This window comes from Littorina saxatilis, linkage group LG15, assembly GCF_037325665.1.
Source record: "Littorina saxatilis isolate snail1 linkage group LG15, US_GU_Lsax_2.0, whole genome shotgun sequence".
NCBI classification, from domain to species: domain Eukaryota; kingdom Metazoa; phylum Mollusca; class Gastropoda; order Littorinimorpha; family Littorinidae; genus Littorina; species Littorina saxatilis.
Window position 1 is genome coordinate 16,835,705 of NC_090259.1, and position 13,630 is coordinate 16,849,334.

The window sequence follows — 13,630 nt, forward strand, 5'->3', positions numbered from 1 at the left end:
CGTGTATGTGTGTGCGTGTATGTGTGTTTGTTTGTAAAGGTGTGTATGTCTGTCTGTCCATATGTGCGTATGGGGGTGTGTTTTGTGTGTATGAAGTTTTTGTGAGAGAGTGAGTGAGTGCGTGTGAGTGAGTGTGTGTATGTGTGCGTGTGTGACTTGGGGTGTGTGTGTGTGTGTGTCAGTGTGTGTGTGTGTTCGTGTGTGTGTGTGTGTGTGTGTGTGTGCTTGAGAGAGAGAGAGAGAGAGAGAGAGAGAGAGAGAGAGAGAGAGAGAGAGAGAGAGAGAGAGAGAGGTTTGTCTTTCGCTGGGGTATGCAGTGCCTTGGCGTTGCACATCTACTTAATTATATGTTTTTTGAATCAGGAAATGATGTAGAATAAGATGAACGTAAATTTGGATCGTTTTATTTTAAAAAAATTACAATTTTCAGATTGTTGAATGACCGAAGTCATTAATTAATTTTTAAGCCACCAAGCTGAAATGCAATACTGAAGTCCGGCCTTCGTCGAAGATTGTTTTACAAAATTTTCAATCAATTTGATTGAAAAATGAGGGTGTGACAGTGCCGCCTCAACTTTTACAAAAAGCCGGATATGACGTCATCAAAGACATTTATCGAAAAAATGGAAAAAAAAGGCTGGGGATATCATACCCTGGAACTTTCATGTACAATTTTACAAAGATTGGTCCTGTAGTTTACTCTGAATCGCTCTACACACACACACAGACACACACAGACACACACACACACACACACACACACACACAGACAGACACACACACACACACACACACACACACACACACACACACACACACACAGACAGACACACATACACCACGACCTTCGTCTCGATTTCCCCTCTATGTTAAAACATTTAGTCAAAACTTGACTAATGTAAAAAGACAGACAAAAACTACCGGTTTTGTGGTTTGTTTTTCTGCGACAATTTTGAAACGTGCAAGTTATCCATCGAATGGATTTGTTTTGAGCGCTCTTGCGCCGTTAGTTTGTCAGAGCAGGAGGTGGTCCATATTAGGCGCCAGTCCATATTTGGCAACCATCCCCTATCGACGTTGCAGTTCCGGAGCAAATTATCCAAATTTCTTAGCGATGGTGTATTCAAATGTGTTTTACCGTAATGTAACCATGCCCAGCTTGAAAAAAATGGTCACGAACAAATCTACGGTACTTCGAAAAAAAACCTTGCTTTTCCAATGCGACATGCATTTTGAGGTGTGTACAATCTCCCGAACAAATGACTCAAACGTTCTTCTGCACGCTTTCTTTTCTTCTTCGTCTTCGTTCATTGGCTGAAACTCCCACGTTCACTCATGTTTTTGCACGAGTGGATTTTTACGTGTATGACCGTTTTTACCCCGCAAATAATCTTATCAGCATACGCCGATTTCGGTGGAAGCATACTGGATATTCTCGTGTTTCTATAACTCTGACATGAATTACAGGATATTTTCTATGCGCACATGGTCTTGTGCTTGCGTGTACACACGAAGGGGGATAAGGCACTAGTACTTCTGCACATAAGTTGAACTGGGAGATCGGAAAAATCTCCACTCTTAACCCACCAGGCGGTCGCGGTCGGGATTTGAACTCACGACCTTCCGATTAGGAGGCCGATGTCTCATCCACTACGCCACTGCGCCCGTCATTTTTTTGTCCATATTCAACTGTTTCGCAAAAATAAAATGTAATTTCTTTTCTAAACTTGTCAGTTCAGTCCAAACGACCGCAGAACAAACACCTGTCGCACCGAGCCAGCGCCCTTCTTTTAGCAATGACGTCATTTGGTGTCGGACTATATTCCGCGGAGCTCATTGCATTGGATCTCTTGTTAAAAAGATGTTTCCATATCTCTTCGTGAACGAAAATCGCACGGATTTCAAGGTAAAGAATTGAAAGGAGTTAATGTACATAACAAATGAAACAAGCCTACTGTACCTATTACACATTGCCAGCAATATTTCAAAAGCACGATAACTCTCGTTACAGTGTCCTATGTGCAACTCTGCAATATGCACCATAATCTTTTTCTAAAGCCATTAATTTTTTGCTTGCAGGTGGTTTTTTTTTGTAATATTGTTTCCTATTGGTTAAAAAATGAATACACTCAAAAGCCTTCGTAACAGTTATGTTAATGAAATATTCTTGTCTCACTGTAATGATAGTTACCTTTAACGAGAAAACTTCCTTTTTACAAAATTCATCCTTGTTGGCATACTCTGCTGCTTTTCTTTTCATGATTTTATATGCCTCAATGATGTGGGTCACTACACACACAATTTTAGTTTTCTTGTTTAGTATGTAAAATTTAGCCTCAAGTCCTCGTCTCTATCACCAATAGCGAAACAAGACTAATGAACATTTGTCTTTCTTTTTGCTCATACTTGAAGCCCCACTCCGCCTCACAGGAGGCGTACAGAACGATGCCATCTTTCACTAAAACAGTCATTCTAACCTCACTCACTCACCCACTCACAATAGCATTCAACAACATTAATTTAAATGACACTTACAGATCACTTGAATTGTTATTTAGCACGCGTAAACCACACACCAGTTCTCTTGATTTATTCAGCCATCGGGTGACCCACTTTTTCAGACATGATTAATTTAGTCGTTTGCGCTTTCAATCCAACCATATACCGGTATCTGCAAAAGCATGTTATTGTGCACCTCTGAATCTGAACGGCAACTCCAGCACAACATTATAACAAGGGCGCTGACAGCCTCCTAGATCAAATGACTGATAGTGACACTAAACAGAGTGGCGGCATCTTCAATGAAACTGTAGCGGTTCGAAAATTCGTCTGCTTTTGCAATGGTAAGATGGAGCACATTTGATGTGGTAGTCGCCCTGTCGCGGAAGTACGTTTGTATGCGCGCAATACTCAATCTACAAAGGCACAGCAACAAACAGTATCAAATGGTTGAAATCTCAGTCGACCAGCATAAAAGCCAAAGTTGTATCGTTTTTTTTGTAGCCCACTTCCCCGTCATCGATACAAAAGAGCTGCAAGTTGCACACACCAGTCGCAGGGCCGGATCACATCATTTTTAAGGGGGGGGGGGGGGTTTCCAAATTTCTTTTAGGGACAATTCGATGACGCGAAGCGTTAAATTGAGGGCGCAAAGCGTTCGAACCTCCTAGGGGCATCAGGGGGCTTGCCTCCCCCCCTCCCCCCTCCCCCCTCCCCCCTCCCCCCTCCCCGGAATGTGTTGCGCATGGGATTTTTGAGTCACTTGAGAAAAAGTGACTCTATGTAATCGGTCAGTGTTAGTCTGTCCGGCCGGCCGTCCGTAGACACCACCTTAACGTTGGACTTTTCTCGGAAACTATCAAAGCGATCGGGCTCATATTTTGTTTAGTCGTGACCTCCAATGACCTCTACACTTTAACGATGGTTTCGTTGACCTTTGACCTTTTTCAAGGTCACAGGTCAGCGTCAAAGGAAAAATTAGACATTTTATATCTTTGACAAAGTTCATCGGATGTGATTGAAACTTTGTAGGATTATTCTTTACATCAAAGTATTTACATCTGTAGCCTTTTACGAACGTTATCAGAAAAACAAGGGAGATAACTAGCCTTTTCTGTTCGGCAACACACAACTTAACGTTGGGCTTTTCTCGGAAACTATAAAAGTGACCGGGCTCAAATTTTATGTGAACGTGACTCAGTGTGTTGTGAATAGCAATTTCTTCCTGTCCATCTGATGCCTCATATAATATTCAGAACTGCGAAAGTGACTCGATCGAGCGTTTGCTCTTCTTGTTAATATAATACACGATATTACGATTTGTGACTTCTGTGTGCTGTTTATAGGCAAACTAACACTTACTTACTTTACTTATGCTTTTGACCCCGTCCGGGGCATAGGCCACCAACAAGAGCTCGCCAGGCATTCCGATTCTGGGCCAATCTCTCCAGTTGTCTCCAGGTGTAGTCGATGTGTTTCACCTCTGCCATCTTAAAATTCAGCCATTTCTATATAAATATGCCAAATTTGATTGCGAAATATTGATATATATGCCAGAATAACAAAATCATGAAATGTGTATCCGCCGCCAGCTAGTCTTAAAAAAAATGGCACAAGTGTGCACGCCCTGTGTAATCATATTCAGCTAGCCAAGTTAGGATGCGCTCTAATTGACTGTCTTGAAAATACTTAATTGCTTCCTTCCCTATCAACCATTAGCCAATACAAAACAAGTTCAAACACATTCGTGCGTCCGCAGACAAACACGCAGTACAGTTTTGTTCTTAATTATCTTCAAAACCTAGTTTGATCAAATTAATGTCATGGCGATTTGAAATTCATGAACACTCTCATGAAGTAAAACATACGATTCTAATCAACCCGTAACACAACAAAAAGAGGAAAAGGTGCTTTTATTGCCAGCAATTCCCCGCTTGAAAAAAAGAGTAAAAGAATACACTTAATGCTATGTTGTCGCCGATTTGCTTGGAGCCTGGTAAACTTCATATCATTGGTTTATACATGGTTTATACGAGGTTTATACATTGGTTTATACGTGGTTTATACATGGTTTATACGTGGTTTATACATGGTTTATACATGGTTTATACGTGGTTTATACGTGGTTTATACATTGGTTTCAGATATCGACTCCAGACGCATGCACGGGCTGCTCGTTTTGATTGATGGCAGCGAGTGCTACACATTTGTGAACTACGATAAAAATGGTCGATACGGCAAGCTGGCCGAGACAGGTTTGAATTCACAGCAGTATCAATCACCAACAACACTTACACAACCACATCGGTTAATTACTTTAGTAATTTTATTGACTCAGCAAAGCTTCAGAATAAGTGTTTGTCCTGACAGTAATCAAGACTGGCACACATAGACATTATCTGAAGAGAGAGTTATGTAAAATGAAGTCTTAAGAGGAAAGGAGGTGACTAAAATGTCCAGTTACCCAGCGCTATTGCCACATGTGCGCATTCTAATAATCATCGGTCCACGCTATCGCTCATGTCTCTCTGACAGGATGGATAATTGCTGCGCGGAGTACAGGGAAAGAAATGGCTTGAAGCCGAAATCTATCAAAACAAGAATACAGAGTTATTTCCCATATGTTTTTCGCTAATGTTTCTGATAAAAGACAAAAGACGAACGTGATTGTAGAATGGCCGACTTCGACAGTGATCTCCCTTCTGTTTTTCACAGTTATGATAAAGACATCGTTCTGAGGTCAAAACAAGTCGACATTTTGAGACTGCTGTGGGAAGGAGACCGTGATATTGTTGCATCACTCCCAACTGGTTACGGAAAAAGTTTCGTCCGCTTCGTAGCCATTTTGTTATGATCACGTGACAGAGTTGATTATCACGTGACACTTTTGCCATATTTAGAGTTGTTTGCACAGTAAATACATCCGCGATAGATAGCTTGCTTGAAACTGTCTTACATAACAATTCCTTTGTAATTTAAAAATTACACAACACCATGAAAAATCATTATCGACGATCGCAAATCTGCTTATATCAATAACACATTACGAAAAGATCTAAAACTCGATTTCCTCTCCAGAGAAGGAAAACAAAGGCATCCTTTCAGGGATGGAATAAATGAGACCCTGAGTTCAGGATGGCATGTGCGTACAACGATGTTTTCTGGATTTGTATTACATTCCCTTTGAATGCAGTTTATGTTCCTATATTGCAGCTACATACGACATTCAGTGTACTGCAGGACCCATCCGCGGTCGGCATGTACTTTTTCAAAAAAACCAATACGTCAAAACTGAATGGTTCTTTCACATCACCCTGTGTGAAATAGAGATATGGGGTAAGTGTACAACAGAAATCATACGAACATGCAGACATAGACAGGTAGATTCAGTTAAGAGAGCAAACACACATACCTAAAGTGTGGATGGTTACCTAAGAGGCGGCACTGGGTGTAGTGCCTTTCTAGTGCACTTGCACTACAACAGCACTGGGTGCAGTACTCGCTCCGGCATCGAAGAATTTTGCACTAAAAAATGCACAAAATTTGACCTATTTCGTCGCCTATAGAGGACGGAAAGAATGTCATTTTGAACATTGTTATGACATTCTTTCCGTCAAAAAAGTCAATTTAACGGTGTTAAATGAAGCGACCATCCACACAATTAGGTTGCCATCCAGAGTTTAGGTTGCCATCCACGTGTGGATGATTGCCTTATGGTGATTTAGGCAACCAAACCTGTGGAAACGTGGGTACACAAACACACATTCACACACACACACACACACACACACACACACACACACACACACACACTAACGCACAAACACACAAACACACACACACACACACACTAACAAACACATCTGCTCGAGCACGCACGCACAGACGCACACAAGCATACACGCACACGTACACCCACAAACACACTAACACACAGGCACATACACACACACACACACCAACACACACGCACACATACACACACACACACCAACACACACACCTGCTGGAGCACTCACGCGCACACAGACACACGCTCACAGACAGACACACACACACACACACACACACACACACACACACACACACACACACACACAATCGTTGAAGAACAGAAATAAGTATGTACTAGTGGTACCCGTGCTACGCACTTTGTGTGCTGCGCATGCGATGTCATTTTGTTGGTTATGTGCTTGTGAAAATGTTGTTTGCACCCCTCCCCCCCCCCCCCCCCCCCGCACATTATCCCGCATATAATGAATTATATTCTCTTGGTGAAAAATAAAATGTTAACCCTTACACCGGTGCAATTCTGTAACACATGTTACATAGCCACTGGTGAATTAACAGAGAGAAAAATAACAAAAAACAGTCATATAGGTTTTCGCATCAATGGGAGGTAATCGGAACTGACCAAAAAGACTGCGCGACCGCACGCGACTATACAAACAAACAAAATAAAATACAGCAGGTATGGCGTTTGCATGAATCCATGATTACGTCTACATGAACAACAGTGATAAAAGTGCGCATCTCTTCCCAGCCGTGCAGCGCTTTGAAAGTTGGAAGCATTAAAATTTAAACGGGTAAAAAGCCATCGTGAAGATACGAAAAAAAGTATGACGTGTAAAATACTTAATGATTCAAACGCATAGTATAACATATGTAACTGACAACAGAAAATATATACATGGTTCACACACACAATCGAGTGCACACATCCATGCTTATTTAAAGTCATGTACACACACACACACATACATACATGGCATCAAGCAACACACAATTAAATGACACATATGGAATATGGAAAACGTATAATGGACATGAACATGGCAAGTAATTTACACCGTTACCTACTATAAAATTGATGATATATATATACCACTCACTTGCTATTCGCCTAAAAGCTTGCAGTGTGCTGTGACACATATAAGAAACCAGAAGAAAAAAGGACTTTACTTTGGCGAAAAGAGCATATGCTGCTTATTTTTGTACATAACTGCTATAACTGTATTTTTTCCGAACACTTACATGTAAAAAACATAGAGATATATCTTACCATTTCACTAAGACAGCCAAAATAACGGTCAAATTAAGGGGAGATCATGATGACGTACATGTCTATGGTTGCACCGGGGGAAAATATTTAGTCGCTGGAACCTATAAGGTTATACGGCGACTTATCAGGTGATAATGTTTCGAACTTATCTTTTAAAAATTAAGTAAACAAATCTATGGAATATTTTGGAGTTCCATTAACAGATAAACAGATCTATCTATCTTCTTATATAGGTTTTCGCATCAATGGGAGGTAATCGGAACTGACCAAAAAGACTGCGCGACCGCACGCGACTATACAAACAAACAAAATAAAATACAGCAGGTATGACGTTTGCATGAATCCATGATTACGTCTACATGAACAACAGTGATAAAAGTGCGCATCTCTTCCCAGCCGTGCAGCGCTTTGAAAGTTGGAAGCATTAAAATTTAAACGGGTAAAAAGCCATCGTGAAGATACGAAAAAAAGTATGACGTCTAAAATACTTAATGATTCAAACGCATAGTATAACATATCTAATTGACAACATTGACAACAGAAAATATATACATGGTTCACACACACAATCGAGTGCACACATCCATCCATGCTTATTTAAAGTCATGTACACACACACACACACACACATACATACATACATGGCATCAAGCAACACACAATTAAATGACACATATGGAATATGGAAAACGTATAATGGACATGAACATGGCAAGTAATTTACACCGTTACCTACTATAAAATTGATGATATATATATACCACTCACTTGCTATTCGCCTAAAAGCTTGCGGTGTGCTGTGACACATATAAGAAACCAGAAGAAAAAAGGACTTTACTTTGGCGAAAAGAGCATATGCTGCTTATTTTTGTACATAACTGCTATAACTGTATTTTTTCCGAACACTTACATGTAAAAAACATAGAGATATATCTTACCATTTCACTAAGACAGCCAAAATAACGGTCAAATTAAGGGGAGATCATGATGACGTACATGTCTATGGTTGCACCGGGGAAAAATATTTAGTCGCTGGAACCTATAAGGTATAACACATGTTACATAGCCACTGGTGAATTAACAGAGAGAAAAATAACAAAAAACAGTCATATAGGTTTTCGCATCAATGGGAGGTAATCGGAACTGACCAAAAAGACTGCGCGACCGCACGCGACTATACAAACAAACAAAATAAAATACAGCAGGTATGACGTTTGCATGAATCCATGATTACGTCTACATGAACAACAGTGATAAAAGTGCGCATCTCTTCCCAGCCGTGCAGCGCTTTGAAAGTTGGAAGCATTAAAATTTAAACGGGTAAAAAGCCATCGTGAAGATACGAAAAAAAGTATGACGTCTAAAATACTTAATGATTCAAACGCATAGTATAACATATCTAATTGACAACATTGACAACAGAAAATATATACATGGTTCACACACACAATCGAGTGCACACATCCATCCATGCTTATTTAAAGTCATGTACACACACACACACACATACATACATGGCATCAAGCAACACACAATTAAATGACACATATGGAATATTGAAAACGTATAACGGACATGAACATGGTAAGTATTTTACACCGTTATCTACTATAAAATTGATGATATATATATACCACTCACTTGCTATTCGCCTAAAAGCTTGCGGTGTGCTGTGACACATATAAGAAACCAGAAGAAAAAAGGACTTTACTTTGGCGAAAAGAGCATATGCTGCTTATTTTTGTACATAGCTGCTATAACTGTATTTTTTCCGAACACTTACATGTAAAAAACATAGAGATATATCTTACCATTTCACTAAGACAGCCAAAATAACGGTCAAATTAAGGGGAGATCATGATGACGTACATGTCTATGGTTGAACCGGGGGAAAATATTTAGTCGCTGGAACCTATAAGGTTATACGGCGACTTATCAGGTGATAATGTTTCGAACTGTTTAGTAAACAAATCTATGGAATATTTTGGAGTTCCATTAACAGATAAACAGATCTATCTATCTTCTTATTATTTTAGGTTCGTCTGGGGTAGAGAAATAAAACACACAGCTAGGTTCGTCTGAGGTGCGGTCGCGTGTTTAGTCGAACCGAAAGTTGAAGAAGAACCAATCACAGATCTCTTTCGCCGCGATGTCAAAGTTCAGGTCAAAGTTCACTGTTGTGCTCAAATTTGCGAGACAAACCTCTTCAAACTTTGTTCGTGGACAAAATTGGAAGTCGGGACCTAGCGGAATCGATTTCCTGGGTCACGTTGGCATAGCAACCGAAGGAGAAGGCACAAATCCGCGCGGTTTGGTGACAGGAATCGAAAAACCACCGAAAATCCTACCAGTATTATATAGTAGATGTGCTTGAACGAAACACAGTAGGGCTGGTGACAAAGGACTTTTAGTTTAGTAATACATGAAGTGTGACACAACCCTAAGCTTCATCCAGGTCTATACGTCCCCTCTCTATGTTTCAGTTTGCCAACCTGGATTTTGGGGAAAAGGTACGCCCACGCAGGGTTGCAAGGCGTGTGCTGCAGACGCTGATTGTCCGTTCAGTTGTGATAATTATTATGGCTGCACTGACCAAATAGGTAAGTCTACAATGTGAGAGAGAGAAAGAGAGAGAGAGAGCATGTTCGATATCGACTGTGTGGTTTGCGATATGGTTTTTTTACGTTTCTATATTATGTTCTGAGAGTGGTTTTTTTTTTTTTTTTTTTTTTTTTGCCATGCACATCATTGTTGGGCTTTTCATTCATAAACATCACGTTCACACACAGGTGAACACACACACACATATATATATATATATATATATATCCCATGACCTCCCTTCTTTGTCTCTGTTACTTCAGTATGGGTATATATGTTGTATTTTTATAGCTCAATAAATACATCATGGACTCCAAAAAATATATGATAGTGCAGATTCCGATTTGGGCAAAGGACTACTTTCCTCCCGACCTTTGACCTCGCGCCGAACAATGTGACACATTTGTATGAAGTTCTAAAATCGTATTGCACGGCTCAGAAAACCATATCAGTTGCACGCAAAAATGAATCTCAGAACTGATCTGATGTATGAGATGCAATAAGCAAAAGTTTCTTTCATTATGAAAGCAATGCAGGTCGAAAAAAACGAACATTCAACTTACAAGATAACCAGATGCTAGCGAACCAAAACAAAAACACGAGTACCCTCCCCTTGCATCGTTAGCAGACGACTTTTGAGAATCTGTCGGTAGTGTGTTTTGGTGTGCGCCTTCAGCTATCAAACATCGGCTGTTTCACGTGTTTTGCGAGCAAGTCTACTCTTTTGCCTGGCTCTGCAGTAAGTCCACATATTTTTCCGTAATCCAGTCATATTCCTTCAAAATGCAATCAATCGGCGGTGACAGACGTGTCGGTCGCGTTTTCCTCACAGAGTCACACCCATACCAGTTTAAGTTCATCCATGCAAACACACTCGCAAAACAGTTTATCACGTAGATACATTTCAAATAGGGAGCAAATGGTTAAATCTAAACCTACATATTTGTTCCCTAAAATTTGCTTCTCTGTCAATAAGCCTAATTACACACGTTCGAGAAAAACAACGTGGAATCAATTCTGAATCGAGTAAGCCAAATGGGTCCCAAACCCGTTTCGCCCGTTCTGCCGACCTGAAACGCAAAACAAAAGAATTGTGCGCTTCAACTAAATTAATTTCTATTCGACTTCATTACTTTCTTGCAACTTATGAACCTTTACTTAAAGCTTTTAAATGGTCTGAAAGTAGTGTTACCGCGTACTTATCGATGCACTCATTCGTTTTATTTTTTCAGCGACGGTCACTTAGTTTAAGGTTGCAAAAGGGCTAAGTCTCGCTGGCAACAGTTTTACCCTGCACAGATCGCAACAGTGCCGCTAGTAGTCTACACTTTGTGTTTGATGGTAGAATGGGATATACAGATTACAACACTCGTGGTTTTTTATATGGCTTGTATTTCAGTCAAGACCCAGCGGGAATATCAATCGAGAGCCACTCGCCAGAGGCTCGTGTCTCCCGATGATATTCATCCGCTGGGTCTTGACTGAAATACAAGCCATATAAAAAACCACTCGTGTTGTAACCTATACATATATATATATCCCATGACCTCCCTTCTTTGTCTCTGTTACTTTAGTATGGGTATATATGTTGTATTTTTATAGCTCAATAAATACATCATGGACTCAAAAAAATATATGATAGTGCAGATTCCGATTTGGGCGAAGAACTACTTTGCTCCCGACCTTTGACCTCGCGCCGAACAATGTGACACATTTGTATGAAGTTCCAAAATCGTATTGCACGGCTCAGAAAACCATATCAGTTGCACGCAAAAATGAATCTCAGAACTGATCTGATGTATGAGATGCAATAAGCAAACGTTTCTTTCATTATGAAAGCAATGCAGGTGGGAAAAAACGAACATTCAACTTACAAGATAACCAGATGCTAGCGAACCAAAACAAAAACACGAGTACCCTCCCCTTGCTTCGTTAGCAGACGACTTTTGAGAATCTGTCAGACCGTCCTTACCTGGCACGGTTGGGCTTCGCTATCATCAGCTGTTTCACGTGTTTTGCGAGCAAGTCTACTCTTTTGCCTGGCTCTGCAGTAAGTCCACATTGGCGATGAAGGTATCTAAGAACTTAACATGTGTGTATTTTTCCGTAATCCAGTCATATTCTTTCAAAATGCAATCAAGCGGCGGTGACAGACTTGGGTCCTGTTTTCCTCGCACCCATACCAGTTTAGGTTCATGCAAACACACTCGCAAAACATGTAGATACATTTCAAATAGGGAGCAAATGGTTAAATCTACATATGTGTTCCCTAAAATTTGCTTCTCTGTCAATAAGACTAATTGTATAATAATGCGTTCGAAAAAAACAACGTGGAATCGATTCTGAATCGAGTCGAGTAAGCCAAATGGGGGCCAAACCGGTTTCCCCGTTCCGCCGACCTGAAACGCAAAAGAATTGTGCGCTTCAACTAAATGGATTTCTATACGACTTCATTACTTTCTTGCAACTTATGAACCTTTACTTAAAGCTTTTAAACGGTCTGAAAGTAGTGTTACCGCGTACTTATAGATGCACTCATTCGTTTTATTTTTTCAGCGACGGTCACTTAGTTTAAGGTTGCAAAAAGGCCAAGTCTCGCTGAAAACACTGTTTCACACTCCACAGATCGCAACAGTGCCGCTAGTAGTCTACACTTTGTGTTTGATGGTAGAATGGGATATACAGATTACAACACTCGTGGTTTTTTATATGGCTTGTATTTCAGTCAAGACCCAGCGGGAATATCAATCGAGAGCCACTCGCCAAAGGCTCGTGTCTCCCGATGATATTCATCCGCTGGGTCTTGACTGAAATACAAGCCATATAAAAAACCACTCGTGTTGTAACCTATACATATATATATATATATATATATATATATATATATATATATATATATATATCTATAATATATATACGACTAGTGTCTGTGTGTCTGTGTGTCTGTGTGTCTGTGTGTCTGTGTGTGTGTGTGTGTATCTGTCTGTGCGCGATGCACGGCCAAAGTTCTCGATGGATCTGCTTCAAATTTGGTGGGCATATTCAAGTAGACCCGGGACACGACACAACCTGGTCGATATTTCAACACGTGCTCTCAGCGCGCAGCGCGGAACCGATTTTGGTTCCACCTCAGCTATTTTGGTTCCACCTCAGCTTACCCGGGCCCCCATACCGACACACCATAGCCGCTACACCACATCACAACGCCAAAGTTCTCGGTGGATCTTTTTCAAATTTGGACACCGTATTCAGCTACACCCCGGACACAATATCATCGATGAGATATTTCAACACGTGCTCTCAGCGCGCAGCGCTGAACTCATTTTCGTTTTTGGGTTCATTTCACCATTATAAGTAACTCTTCCTTATCTTCTCCAGTGTTTGGCGTTTATCTCCCTTCCTTCGTGTGGCTTTCCCGTTCAGTTGTAAGTTACTACACTGCGCTGTCCACTGCGCTGAGCGTCTTCG

The 13,630-nt window shown here is 40.6% G+C and overlaps 1 protein-coding gene across 1 annotated transcript in view; it reads left to right on the forward strand.

Moving 5' to 3' along the window:
* LOC138948689 (uncharacterized) overlaps nt 1–13,630 on the forward strand; it is a gene marked incomplete in the record, with an annotated part of 97,620 nt that overhangs the window by 23,889 nt on the left and 60,101 nt on the right. The window contains 3 exon segments of the mRNA XM_070320282.1: nt 4,644–4,754; nt 5,713–5,835; nt 10,045–10,161. Coding sequence (XP_070176383.1) covers nt 4,644–4,754; nt 5,713–5,835; nt 10,045–10,161 — 351 coding nt within the window.